The sequence below is a fragment of the Oncorhynchus masou genome, chromosome 17 (assembly GCF_036934945.1).
Source record: "Oncorhynchus masou masou isolate Uvic2021 chromosome 17, UVic_Omas_1.1, whole genome shotgun sequence".
Classification (NCBI taxonomy): domain Eukaryota; kingdom Metazoa; phylum Chordata; class Actinopteri; order Salmoniformes; family Salmonidae; genus Oncorhynchus; species Oncorhynchus masou.
This window is the reverse complement of record NC_088228.1, coordinates 26,724,333-26,739,246: the sequence shown is the minus strand read 5'-3', so window position 1 is coordinate 26,739,246 and position 14,914 is coordinate 26,724,333. Positions and strand designations below refer to the sequence as shown.

Below are 14,914 nucleotides of genomic sequence, written 5' to 3'. Positions count from 1 at the left end.
ATCTATCTTTAGAGCTTGTGCTGCTAGGTGACCTAAACTGGGACATGCTTAACACCCCAGCCATCCTACAATCTAAGCTTGATGCCCTCAATCTCACACAAATTATCAATGAACCCACCAGGTACAACCCCAAATCCGTAAGTACGGGCACCCTCATAGATATCATTTTAACCAACTTGCCTTCCAAATATACCTCTGTCCACCAAATACACCCCTCCAAATACACCAAGATCTCAGCGATCACTGCCTCATTGCCCGCATCCGCAATGGGTCTGCGGTCAAACGACCACCCCTCATCACTGTCAAACACTTCCTAAAACACTTCAGGCCTTTCTAATCGACATGGCCCGGGTATCCTGGAAGGATATTGACTTCATCCAGTCAGTAGAGGATGCCTGGTTATTCTTTAAAAGTGCCTTCCTCACCATCTTAAATAAGCATGCCCCATTCAAAAATGTAGAACCAGGAACAGATATAGCCCTTGGTTCACTCCAGACCCGACTGCCTTGACAGCACAAAAACATCCTGTGGCGTTCTGCGTTAGCATCGAATAGCCCCCGTGATATGCAACTTTCAGGCATGTTAGGAACCAATATACACAGGCAGTTAGGAAAGCTAAGGCTGGCTTTTTCATTTCTTTTTCATTTGTATCCTGTAGCACAAACTCCAAAATGTTATGGGACACTGCAAAGTTCATGGAGAATAAGAGCACCTCCTCCCAGCTGCCCACTGCACTGAGGCTAGGAAACATTGATAAATCCACTATAATTGAGAATTTCAATAAGCATTTTTCTATAGCTAGCCATGCTTTCCACCTGGCTGCCCCTAACCCGTTCAACTGCCCTGCACCTCCCACATAACTCACACAAGCCTCCCCATTTCTCCCTACAAATCAGCCGGGCTAGACAATCTGGACCCTATGTTTCTTTCTACAATTATCTGACGAAATTGTTGCAACCCCTATTACTAGCCTGTTCAACCTCTCTTTCGTATCGTCTGAGATTCCCAAAGATTGGAAAGCTGCCGCGATCATCCCCCTCTTCAAAGGGGGAGACACTCTAGACCCAAACTGCTACAGACCTATATCTATCCTACCCTGCCTTTCTAAGGTCTTCGAAAGCCAAGTTAACAAACAGATTACCGACCATTTTGAATCCCACCGTACCTTCTCCACTATGCAATCTGGTTTCAGAGCTGGACATGGGTGCACCTCAGCCACGCTCAAGGTCCTAAACCATATCATAACCGCCATCGATAAGAGACATTACTGTGCAGCCGTATTCACCAACCCTGCCAAGGCTTTCGACTTTGTCAATCACCATATTCTTATCGGCAGACTCAACAACCTTGGTTTCTCAAATGACTGCCCCGACTGGTTCCCCAACTACTTCTCTGATATTGTTCAGTGTGTCGAATCGGAGGGCCTGTTGTCCGGACTACTGGCAGTCTCCATGGGGGTGTCACAGGGTTAAATTCTCGGGCCGACTCTCTTCGCTGTATACATCAATGATGTCGCTCTTGCTGCTGGTGATTCTCTGATCTACCTCTATGCAGACGACACCATTCTGAATACTTCTGGCCCTTCTTTGGACACTGTGTTAACTAACCTCCAGACGAGCTTCAATGCCATACAACTCTCCTTCCGTGGCCTCCAACTGCTCTTAAATGCAAGTAAAACTAAATGCATGCTCTTCAAATGATCGCTGCCCGCACCTGCCCGCGCGTCCAGCATCACTACTCTGGACGGTTCTGACTTAGAATATGTGGACAACTACAAATACCTAGGTGTCTGGCTAGACTGTAAACTCTCCTTTCAGACTCACATTAAGCATCTCCAATCCAATTAAATCTAGAATCGGCTCCCCATTTCGCAACAAAGCATCCTTCACTCATGCTGCCAAACATACCCTCGTAAAACTGACCATCCAACCGATCCTTGACTTTGGCTCTGTCATCTACAAAATTGCCTCCAACACTCTACTCAACAAATTGGATGCAGTCTATCACAGTGCCATCCGTTTTGTCACTAAAGCCCAATATACTACCCACCACTGCGACCTATACGCTCTCGTTGGCTGGCCCACGCTTCATACTCGTCTCCAAACCCACTGGCTCCAGGTCATCTACAAGTCTTTGCTAGGTAAAGCCCCGCCTTATCTCAGCTCACTGGTCACCATAGCAGCATCTCACAGATCATCTCACAGATCACTGCACCTGTACATAGCCCATCTGTAAATCTCTCATCCATCTACCTCATCCCCGTACTGTATTTATTTATTTATCTTGCTCCTTTGCACTCCAGTATCTCTACTTGCACATTCATCTTCTGCACATCTATCACTCCAGTGTTTAATTGGTATATTGTAATTACTTCGCCACCATGGCCTATTTATTGCCTTACCTCCCTTATCTTACCTCATTTGACTGTATGTTTGTTTATTCCATGTGTAACTCTGTGTTGTTGTATGTGTCGAACTGCTCTGCTTTATCTTGGCCAGGTTGCAGTTGTAAATGAGAACTTGTTCTCAACTAGCCTACCTGGATAAATCAAGGTGAAATAAATAAAAATAATGGGGTCACAGAAACAAACCAGTTTGAGCTAACCGATTCTGGAGGGAAGCTTTGTTTTTGCAGTAAATGCTTGAAGTCAAGCGCAAGTCAGCTTGAGGGGTCCTTAAGAGCAGCGTCTGTGTGTGTGCAGGAGCAGCAATGGCACCAGGTCTCTGACTGAAAGGCTTATTTGAACAGTAATATTTACACAGTGAGAGCTAAAAATGAACATAAGAGGTGGCACACAGAGCGAGTGTAGACTGGATTGGAGGCTCTGGGTGTGTGTGTGTGTGTGTGTGTGTGGGGGGTTGGTTGGTTTTTCTATCCTTTCCTACATGGATAGTAGAACAAGGAAAACTCTCCCTCGTGGGGACATTTCCCACGTACCCGTGAGGACAAAGGCTATTTTAAACTTAGGGGTTGGGTTTAGGGTTAGGGTTAGAATTAGGGTTAGATTTGGGGTTAGGGTAACAGTAAGGGATTAGTGGTTAGGGTTAGGGTTTGCGCTACAGGTTATGGTTAGGTTTAGGGAAAATAGGATTTTTAATGGAAATTCATTTTAGGTCCCCTAGAGGATCGAAGAACATAATGTGTGTGTGTGTGTGTGTGTGTGTTTCAGTAAAATCTTGATGTATAGGATAGAATTTATGTAGGTGCCCAATGGTTATGTGTATAGAAAGCTGATATGCCAATAGACTTTTGTAAACATCAGTAAACTGTGCCAAACAATATTTAGTTTTTAAATTACCACCATTCCTTGTAGACCTCTAACTCAGATCAAACCAAAAGAGATAACACATTTACATTTATTTAAAAAAATAAATTCTTACTTGTAGAAAAAACTCCAGACTTAACAGATGTCGAATGAGTTTCCAGCTGTCCCCGTTCAAAAAAACCAGATACACTATATATACAAAAGTATGTGGACACGCCTCAAAGTTCACCTATTTCAGCCACACCTGTTGCTGACAGGCATAGAAAATCAAGCACACAGCCATGTAATCTCCATAGGCAATCATTGGCAGTAGAATAACCTTACTGAAGAGCTCAGAGACTTTCAACTTGGCACCGTCATAGGATGTCACCTTTCCAACAAGTCAGTTTGTAACATTTTTGCCCTGCTAGAACTGCCCCGGTCCACTGTAAGTGCTGTTATTGTGAATTGGAAAGGGCTTGGAGCAACAACGGCTCAGCCGCAAAGTGGTAGACCACACACTCACTACCCAGTTCCAAACTGCCTCTGGAAGCAACGTCAGCACAAGGACTGTTCGTCAGGAGCGTTATGAAATGGGATTCCATGGCTAAGCAGCCGCACACAAGCCTAAGATCACCATGTGCAATGCCAAGTGTCGGTTGGAGGGGTGTAAAGCTCGCCGCCATTGGACTCTGGAGCAGTGGAAACACATTCTCTGGAGTGATGAATCACGCTTTACTATCTGGCAGTCTGACGGTCTAATCTGGATTTGGCGGATGCCAGGAGAAAGCTACAGTTGAAGTCGGAAGTTTACATACACTTAGGTTGGAGTCCTTAAAACTCGTTTTTCAACCACTCCACAAAAACTATAGTTTTGGCAAGTCGGTTTGGAAATCTACTTTGTGCATGACACAAGTAATTTTTTCCAATAATTCATTGTATCACAATTCCAGTGGATCAGAAGTTTACATACACTAAGTGGACTGTTCCTTTAAACCAACTTGGAAAATTCTAGAAAATAACGTAATTGCTTTTGAAGCTTCTGTTAGGCTAATTAACATAATTTGAGTCAATTGGGGGTGTACATGTGGATGTATTTCAAGGCCTACCTTCAAACTCAGTGACTCTTTGCTTGACATCATGGGAAAATCAAAAGAAATCAGCCAAGAACTCAGAAACAAATTGTAGACCTCCACAAGTCTTGTTCATCCTTGGGAGCAATTTCCAAAAGCATGAAGGTACTGTGTTCATCTGTACAAACAATAGTACGCAAGTATAAACACCATGGGACGACGCAGCCGTCATACCGCTCAGGAAGGAGACGCGTTCTGTCTCCTAGAGATGAACGTACTTTGGTGCGAAAAGTGTAAATCAATCCCAGAACAACAGCAAAGGACCATTATGTTGGGAGGAAAAAGGGGATGGCTTGCAAGCCGAAGAACACCATCCCATCTGTGAAGCACGGGGGTGGCAGCATCATGCTGTGGGGGTGCTTTGCTGCAGGAGGGACTGGTGCACTTCACAAAATAGATGGCATCATGAGGGAGGAAAATTATGTGGATATATTGAAGCAACATTTCTAGACATCAGTCAGGAAGTTAATGCTTGGTCTCAAATGGGTCTTCCAAATGGGCAATGACCCCAAGCACACTTCCAAAGTTGTGGCAAAATGGCTTAAGGACAACAAAGTCAAGCTATTCGAGTGGCCATCACAAAGCCCTGATCTCAATCCTATACAGAATTTGTGGGCAGAACTGAAAAGGTGTGTGCGAGCAAGGGGGCCTACAAACCTGACTCAGTTACACCAGCTCTGTCAGGAGGAATGGGCCAAAATTCCCCCAACTTATTGTGGGAAGCTTGTGGAAGGTTACCTGAAACGTTTAACCCAAGTTGAACCATTTAAAGGCAATGCTACCAAATACTAATTGAGTGTATGTAAACTTCTGACCCAATGGGGATGTGCTTATGCTGAAATAAGTCATTCTTTCTGCTATTATTCTGACATTTCACATTCTTAAAATAAAGTGGAGATCCTAACTGACCTAAGACAGGGAATTTTTACTAGGATTAAATGTCAGGAATTGTGAAAAAGTACTTTAAACGCATTTGGCTGAGGTTTATGTAAACTTACATTTACATTTACATTTAAGTCATTTAGCAGACGCTCTTAACTTCCGACTTCAACTGTATCTGCCTGAATTCTTAGTGCCAACTGTAAAGTTTGGTGGACGAGGAATAATGGTCTGGTGCTGTTTTTCATGGTTTGGGCTAGGCCCCTTAGTTCCAGTGAAGGGAAATCTTAACACTACAGCATGCAATGACATTCTAGACGATTCTGTTCCTCCAAATTTGTGGTAACAGTTTGGGGAAGGACCTTTCCTGTTTAATCATGACAATTCCCCTGTACACTAAGCGAGGTGTTGAAGAACTTGACTGACCTGCACAGAGCCCTGACCTCAACCCCATCGAAAACATTTGTAATGAATTGGAATGCCAATTGCGAGCCAGACCTAATTGCCCAACATCAGTGCCCACCTCACTAATGCTCTTGTGCCTGAATGGAAGCAAGTCCCCGCAGCAATGCTCCAACATCTAGTGGAAAGCCTTCCCAGAAGAGTGGAGACTGTTATAGCAGCAATGGGGGGAACAACTCCATATGAATGCCCCGGAATGAGATGTTCGACGAGCAGGTGTCCACATACTTTTGGTCATGTAGTGCATCTCTAGCTTAAACAGACGGATTTTGATGGGGATTTATTTATTATGTAAATTTGATTTCCGTGGGGCCGTGGGAAATTGTAGGCTAAGGGTTAAAGGAAAGAAGGGAGGGGTGGAGAAGGAGAGAGCTCGGAGAGAGAGAGAGAGAGAGAGAGAGGGAGACCAACAGATAGAGCAAGAGAGAAAAGGGGCGAGAGAAAGAGAGGGGGGCTAATATAAGACTGAGGAAAGAACCCAGTGAGAGAGACCAGAGAGAGAGAGAGGAAAGACTCCAGAGCCCAGAGAGAGAGAGAGAGAGGAAAGACTCCAGAGCCCAGAGAGAGAGAGGAAAGACTCCAGAGTCCAGAGAGAGAGAGGAAAGACTCCAGAGCCCAGAGAGAGAGAGGAAAGACTCCAGAGCCCAGAGAGAGAGAGGAAAGACTCCAGAGTCCAGAGAGAGAGAGGAAAGACTCCAGAGCCCAGTGAGAGAGAGGAAAGACTCCAGAGCCCAGAGAGAGAGGGGAAAGACTAGAGCCCAGCGAGAGAGAGAGGAAAGACTCCAGAGTCCAGAGAGAGAGAGAGAGAGAGAGGAAAGACTCCAGAGTCCAGAGAGAGAGAGGAAAGACTCCAGAGCCCAGAGAGAGAGAGAGAATGGAAAGACTCCAGAGCCAAGAGAGAGAGAGAGGAAAGACTCCAGAGCCCAGAGAGAGAGAGAAAGGAAAGACTCCAGAGACCAGAGAGAGAGGAAAGACTCCAGAGCCCAGAGAGAGAGAGAGGAAAGACTCCAGAGACCAGAGATTGAGAGAGAAAGAGGAAAGACTCCAGAGACCAGAGAGAGAGAGGGGAAAGACTCCAGAGCCCAGAGAGAGAGGGGAAAGACTCCAGAGCCCAGAGAGAGAGAGAGGAAAGACTCCAGAGACCAGAGAGAGAGAGAGAAAGACTCCAGAGCCCAGAGAGAGAGAGAGGAAAGACTCCAGAGCCCAGAGAGAGAGAGAGGAAAGACTCCAGAGACCAGAGAGAGAGAGAGAGAGAGGAAAGACTCCAGAGACCAGTGAGAGAGAGGAAAGACTCCAGAGCCCAGAGAGAGAGGGGAAAGACTAGAGCCCAGCGAGAGAGAGAGGAAAGACTCCAGAGACCAGAGAGAGAGAGAGAGGAAAGACTCCAGAGTCCAGAGAGAGAGAGAGAGAGAGAGAGAGAGAGAGAGGAAAGACTCCAGAGTCCAGAGAGAGAGAGGAAAGACTCCAGAGTCCAGAGAGAGAGAGAGGAAAGACTCCAGAGTCCAGAGAGAGAGAGAGAGGAAAGACTCCAGAGTCCAGAGAGAGAGAGGAAAGACTCCAGAGCCCAGAGAGAGAGGGGAAAGACTCCAGAGTCCAGAGAGAGAGAGAGAGAGAGAGAGGAAAGACTCCAGAGTCCAGAGAGAGAAAGAGAGGAAAGACTCCAGAGTCCAGAGAGAGAAAGAGAGGAAAGACTCCAGAGTCCAGAGAGAGAGAGAGGAAAGACTCCAGAACCCAGAGAGAGAGAGAGGAAAGACTCCAGTACCCAGAGAGAGAGAGAGAGAGAGGAAAGACTCCAGAGTCCAGAGAGAGAGCAGGGTAGAGGGACAGGCCCTAAGATGGAGGTCTTCCTCCCAGGACGTGACAGGCTGTTGGCTGTAGGATGCTCAGGAAGGCCTTGGCAGGCCAACAAAGACAGCCCTTCAGCTGCAGGGTGTACTTTTTCAGGCCCCAGCATCCCCTTTGGCAGCGGCACAGAGAGTGCTGGCGTGCAGAGGCCCCAGAGACGGACGTGGAAGAAAAGGCCTTCTCGGCTCCCTGTTATTTACTCAGGCTGACGAGGACCTGGGTATTTCTTGTCTGGGTGAAGGAGGGGAAAAACAGGAGGGCCTCTCTATCTCTTAAGTCTCCTGGGGTTGAACAGTGCTTTCATCTGCCGTTGTTCACACACTTGTCGTGACGGTTGTGTATGTGTTACCTGAGCTGTTGACCTCAAGCACCATGGTGATATATGATGGCCACCCTCCGATATGGGATATGGTCAAGTTATCTCAAAAGTACTAGCTTCGAGGAGTCAGTAACCACCTGTTTGTCGAAAGCCATATCAGTGGGCCTTTTGAATGGTACACCAACATCCTTTCAGAACGAGACAACGCATTAGTGGGAATAAGAACAGTACAGAGAAAGCAGCGTAGATATGATTCAGAAGACATTGGAGAACACATGTACGATTAACAATACTGTTCTCACATGTCCAATGTCAACACAGCTGTCATGTCTTAAACACAGATCATTAATTCACTTGTGTTAATCAACAATGATGCAACATGAGAATGTTAATTCAATTAGGCGCTGGACAGTTCAACTCAAATGATGACCCACTTGTATAATCCTTGTGTACATTACTCATGACTCCCGCTCCCCCGCTGTTAGGCATGTCTGTTGACTAATCTATGCAGCTCAGTGTAATAAAGACATTATATACATTGTTAATGAACTAAACAAAGAACGGAGGAGGCAGCCTTGACAGCATCGCAATGTCTGCCGGCCGTGCCATCATCATTTAAGACAAGCAGGATTTCATGTAATATATATTTCCTGTATCTGGCTATGTGTTTGTTTGTTTTGGTGTTGTCTCCGAGCCAACATGTTTGACTGTAAGGCATTGGTTAGGGTCATATCTCTCTGCTCTGCTGTCTACTCCTATCCTGGGAGAATGTGTGTGTGTGTGTGTGTGTGTGTGTGTGTGTGTGTGTGTGTGTGTGTGTGTGTGTGTGTGTGTGTGTGTGTGTGTGTGTGTGTGTGTGTGTGTGTGTGTGTGTGTGTGTGTGTGTGTGTGTGTGTGTGTGCGTGCGTGCGTGCGTGTGTGTGTGTGTGGAGGAGGGCATTCCACTGACTCACCCATCCTCCCTCCAACCAGAAAAAAACAACATGGATGAACTACATAAAGAAAGCAGATAAATCAGGCAAGGTTTGGTTTGCTGCTCCTTGGGTTTGACTCAGAGCTTGTGCAAAGTGGGCAGTGTGCCAGGGACAGGGGGGTGAAGGGGGGTCGGAGGTGGGAGGTAGGCAGGCCGTCCTCAATGTGCTGCTTTCAGCAGTTTGGAGGGGCAGGGGAATAACCTCCGACCCCATCTGTTTCCTGAAGATAGGCCCTGACGGGTGTAAGTACTCAGTGAGGGCATGTTATCCTGACTAAGGGCAGATCTCTCTCCCCAGCAAAAACAACAGAATGGGAGGGAGGGGGGGAATGGGGGGGGGGAAGAGAAAGACTTATTCGTCAGCTAAAAGATAGGATGGTGAAGGGGAAGGTTGGATCCTGGAATGATCAAGGCATTATGCTTTTCCTTTGTCCATCCCATGAATCTGTGCAGTTTCCTCTTGTTTTTCCCGTTCCAAGTTTTGGCCTTTTGACTTTGGCTTTCTTTCCGAAGGGGTTGGAATTACGTTGTTTTATTTAAATAAGGAAGTTCACAGCACTTAGAATTCGGCAGAGGGAAGAAGTGGTCCATCACCTTTTGAACCTGCTGGAAACTGGTTTTCTGCATTTTCCATTTTATATCACTCTGTGTTCTGTATTCCGCACCATTGGAATGTCAATGAATAACCGATTGTGATAAAGAGACAGTAAATTAACAGAAAAAAAAGCGATGGCACGTACTTCACTGCACCTGCTTGTCCTTGGGTGAAGTATTTATCCTCACCGTGCTCCGCCCATCTCTCTCTCTCTCTCTCTCTCTCTCTCTCTCTGACCTCACCCTAACCCTACACAGTGCCCCTATAGCACCGGCTGCCTTATGGCTCTATTCAGCCAGTAATCACTCAGCTGAGCCAATATTCTATCATCTAATATCCATAGACAAATTGTCAGAACAGACCCCTTCTCCCTTACAAAGTCATTCGTTTGCGGTCGTGACTAGAGCGTTATTCTTCCGTATGTTTCGACAGTGTGTTTGAATTACTGTGCATTCATTTGTTTAAATTCTCCCTTAAAATGTTCTAAGATGTGGACTTTTGTTTTTCTTCTCTCCCTTGACATAAGGTCATTTTAAAGTCTATTTCTTCTAAACTATTCAGGTCATTTTTAAAGAATAGTAGAAAATGTCTAATTTTCCTCATGTGGGGGTTACATCTTGAAGCTCCCCATTGCCTTGTGTTGGGGATTAAAGGTCAGAGAGATTTTAAGTCACAGCGGGCTAAGCCATTACATGGCCACATACAAGGTTAATTGTGGTGAAATAATTTACATTTTTCTTTCCTTACCTGTAATTACACTTTGAATAGCAGGTTGAAGTGTAGGTTTTTAGATAATTCATAAGGCGAGGAATTGTTACCTCTGAGAGGCAAGCATAATGCAGTAGCAAGAGGAAAAATGTCTAAGTAACAAAGGAATGTAGATGCATACTTAGCTACCTTGCAATTACCATACTGACTAATGCCACAGCAGCCCACCTTTACTATTTAACAGAGCTGAGACAAATGACTTCCTAATGAAATCTGACAAAACACCTTCTCTCTTTCCCCCTCTCCCTCTTGTTCCTTATTTTTGCCTTCTTCTATCTCTTATGCTCTCTCTCTTATGCTCTCTGCCTCTGTGTCTCTGTGTCTCTGTCTCTCTCGCTCTCTCTCTCTCTCTCTCTCTCTCTCTCTCTCTCGCTCTCTCTCTTTGTACCTCTGTAACTCTGTACAGATGGTGTTGATCTCGAGGATGATCCTTCCTGTTCTTGGCCTGCATCATCTCCATCCAGTAAAGACCAGACTTCCCCCGGCCACGGTGAAGACTATGATTTTGGCGAGGATGAAGGGGGTCCCGGCCTGCCGTACCCGTGCCAGTTCTGCGACAAGTCCTTCAGCCGTCTGAGCTTCCTGAAGCGCCACGAGCAGAGCCACGGTGACAAGCTCCCCTTCAGCTGCACCTTCTGCAGCCGCCTGTTCAAGCACAAGCGCAGCCGCGACCGCCACGTCAAGCTGCACACCGGCGACAAAAAGTACCACTGTGGCGAGTGCGACTCGGCCTTCTCACGCAGCGACCACCTCAAGATCCATATGAAGACCCACGCCTCCAACAAGCCCCACAAGTGCCCTGTGTGCCGCAGGGGCTTTCTCTCCTCCAGCTCCCTCCATGGACACATGCAGGTCCACGAGCGGGGCAAAGACGGTGGTGGCGGGGGGCCAGGTAGCGGCCTCTCCAGAGAGGAGTGGAAGCTGAAGGAGACGAGGAAGTGCAGCCGCTGCGAGGAGGGTTTTGATGTCCCTGAGGAGTTGCAAAGGCACATCGCTGAGTGCCACCCAGAGTGCTCTCCGTCGGAGGACGGTGGCCTGTGTGGCGCCTTGCAGTGCATCTATTGCCACGAGCCATTCAGCGACGAGGGTGTCCTGCTGACCCACATTGACCAGGCCCACAGCCGCGACCGCAAAGGTCACAACTGCGCCGTCTGCTCCGAGCACTTCCTCTCTGTGGAGGACCTGTACGCCCACATGGATATCCACCAGCTCCCCGAATCCAGTAACCACAGCAACAGCCCATCCCTGCTCACTGTGGGCTACACCTCTGTCTCCAGCACCACCCCAGACTCCAACCTCTCCGTCGACAGCTCCACCATGGTGGAGACAGCCCCGCCCGTACCCAAGACCCGGGGGAGGAGAAAGAGGGCCGCCCAGCACACCTCACACGACATTGGGGTCCGTTCGTCCAAGCAGCCCAAGATTTCCTACAGCTGTATCTACTGCAACAAGCAGGTGTTCTCTAGCCTTGCCGTGCTTCAGATACACCTGCGGACCATGCACCTTGACAAACCTGAGCAGGCACACACCTGTCAGTTCTGCCTAGAGGTGCTTCCCTCCCTGTTCAACCTGAACGAGCACCTGAAGCAGGTGCACAATGCCGAGGACCATGCCACCCTGCTGGGCAGCCTGCCTGACACCCTGCTTCAGTGTAATTTCTGCACCGAGGTTTTAAGTGACCTCAACTCTCTTCAAGAACACATCCGCTGCTCCCACGGCTTCCCCAGCCCCGTGGCCAAGGAGAGTAACGCCTTCTTCTGTCCCCAGTGTTTCATGGGATTCCTGACTGAGGCCACCCTGGAGGAGCACGTCCGTCAGACCCACTGTGACGGGGGCAGCCTGCGTTTCGACTCCCCGCTAGAGGTGACTCCCAAGGAGCCCATTGTGGAGGTGTACTCCTGCTCCTACTGCACCAACTCGCCCATCTTCAACAGCGTTCTGAAGCTGAACAAGCACATCAAAGAAAACCACAAGAACATTCCTCTGGCGCTGAACTACATCAACAATGGAAAGAAGTCTCTGCGGACCCTCAGCCCTTCCTCACCCATATCGATTGATCAATCTTTCCTTCATGGTTCCTCCTCTCGCAGCAATCGTGGCACTAGCGAGTTCATCTGCAACCAGTGTGGGGCCAAGTACACCAGCCTGGACCTGTTCCAGACCCACCTGAAGACTCACCTGGATGGGATGCAGCCCCAACTCAACTGCCCCCAGTGCAACAAGGACTTCCCCAACCAGGAGTCCCTGCTGAAGCATGTGACGGTCCACTTTACCATCACCTCCACTTACTACATCTGTGAGAGCTGCGACAAGCAGTTCACCTCGGTAGACGACCTGCAAAAACACCTGCTGGACATGCACACATTTGTGTTCTTCCGCTGCACCCTCTGCCAGGAAGTGTTTGACTCCAAGGTGTCCACCCAGCTCCACCTGGCTGTCAAGCACAGCAATGAGAAGAAGGTGTACCGCTGCACCTCCTGCAACTGGGACTTCAGGCACGAGGCCGACCTGCAGCTGCATGTCAAGCACAGCCACCTGGAGAATCAGGGCCGGGCCCACCGCTGCATCTTCTGTGGGGAGTCCTTCGGCACGGAGGTGGAGCTGCAGTGCCACATCACCACACACAGCAAGAAGTACAACTGCCGCTTCTGCAGCAAGGCCTTCCACGCCATCGTACTTCTGGAAAAGCACCTGAGGGAAAAGCACTGTGTGTTCGAGGGCAAGGCCCAGAACTGTGGTGCGAATGGATCCACCACCGGAGGAGCGGACCACCACCCGGCGGCCAAGGACGACGCAGAGCTACAGGGTCTCCTGTCCAACAGCCATGGTGCAGGAGCGGCAGGATCAGGAGGCGTGTTGGAGTCCCCAAACAACCACGATGGGAGTGAGGAGGAAGTGGACACCGCTGACCCCTTGTTTGGGTGTGACATCTGCGGGGCGTCATACACCATGGACTCACTCCTCACCAACCACCAGCTCCGAGACCACAACATCCGCCCGGGCGAGAGCGCCATGGCGAAGAGGAAGTCGGACATGATCAAGGGCACCCACAAGTGTAACGTCTGCCAGCGCACCTTCTTTTCAGAGGCAGGTCTGAGGGAACACATGCAGACCCACCTGGGCCCCGTCAAGCACTACATGTGTCCCATCTGCGGAGAGCGTTTCCCCTCGCTGCTCACATTGACCGAGCACAAGGTCACCCACAGCAAGAGCCTAGACACGGGCAGTTGCCGCATCTGCAAGATGCCCCTGCAGAGCGAGGAGGACTTCATGGAGCACTGCCAGATGCACCCCGACCTGCGGAACTCCCTGACGGGCTTCCGCTGTGTGGTATGCATGCAGACCGTCACCTCCACCCTGGAGCTCAAGATTCACGGCACCTTCCACATGCAGAAGACAGGCACCATGTCCACCAACCACCCCATTGGCCGCACCACCAATCTCGCCTCCCACCACCACAACCAGCATCACCACCAACAACACCACCAGGCCAACCAGAAACTCTTCAAGTGTGCCTCGTGCCTGAAGGAGTTCCGCTCCAAATCTGACCTGGTGAAGCTGGACATCAACGGGCTGCCTTACGGGCTGTGTGCCGCATGTGTCAGCGCCGCCGGCTCAAAGAGCTCCAGCCCCACGGTGATGAATGGAGGCAGGCAGCAGCAGCAGGGAGGGGGAGGAGCCACGACCCCAGCCATGCCTGTAACAGCATGGACCGCTCAGACGGAGAGACTCAGCCCCAGAGAGGGGAAAGGCAAGCCGCCCCATTCATCGTCATCACCCTCCTCCTCTATTTCCTCGACTGCCACCAAGACACGGTGCACCAGCTGCAACGTGAAGTTTGAGTCGGAGGCTGAGCTGCAGAACCACGTCCAGACGGTGCACAGGGAGCAGGGAGGGGACAGCAACAGCGGGCAGCTCAGGACCCCACAAGTCTCCCCCATGCCCAGGGCCAGCCCCTCACAGACTGAGGAGGTGAGAGAACTTAATACAATGGAGATGAACACAATGAGCCAGTTTCCCGGACAGAGATTAAGCCTAGTCCTAAACTATAAAGCTATTTCAATGGAGATTCTTAATTGACCACGCCTTTTAGTCCAGAACTAGGCTTAACATGTGTCTGGGAAACCCATATATTATTTAACTAATGTGTTAGAAAATGGCCAAATTAGAAAAGTATCCACGTTTTTTGGTTGTTAATTAAACGCAGACATTGGCTACAGGATTTCTAGCCAAAGAAGTGCTCAGTAAGTCCTCCGAGTGCTCAGTAAGAATGTGACATTGATGTACTCTAAATCCATGTGTCCTTGTGTTGTCCTTTTCTCTTGGTTTCTTGCTTAGAAGAAGACCTACCAGTGCATCAAGTGTCAGATGGTCTTCTACAGCGAATGGGACATCCAGGTCCACGTGGCCAATCACATGCTAGGTAAGAGAGGTTACTCAGTTCTTATTTTCTCTCTATGTTTATGGTCACTTTTTTTTTTAGGAACTGTCTCAAGTAGTCAAACTATTCAACATATTTCCCCAAGATATTACATTTCTATTACATTTTGGTCATTTAGCAGATGCTCTTATCCAGAGCATATTACTACACGTGGCTTTACACCTTTCGCATTCTCCCTTCAGTGTAGTACTAAATACACCCTTTGTTGTAATACAAATAAGTACTGTTAGCATAACTATATAATATTCAATCCTC

At 48.6% G+C, this 14,914-nt stretch overlaps 1 protein-coding gene across 5 annotated transcripts in view; it reads left to right on the top strand.

The window, feature by feature from the left end:
* Positions 1 to 14,914, top strand: part of LOC135558777 (zinc finger protein 521-like) — a 166,090-nt gene that overhangs the window by 65,370 nt on the left and 85,806 nt on the right. For 4 of the 5 annotated variants that reach the window (XM_064992901.1, XM_064992900.1, XM_064992896.1 and 1 more), the window contains 2 exons: positions 10,625 to 14,190; positions 14,557 to 14,641. In XM_064992901.1, the coding sequence (XP_064848973.1) occupies positions 10,981 to 14,190; positions 14,557 to 14,641 (3,295 nt within the window). In that variant the 5' untranslated portion in view covers positions 10,625 to 10,980. The remainder of the gene's footprint in view (positions 1 to 10,624; positions 14,191 to 14,556; positions 14,642 to 14,914) is intronic. The other variant, XM_064992898.1, reaches the window with a different exon arrangement.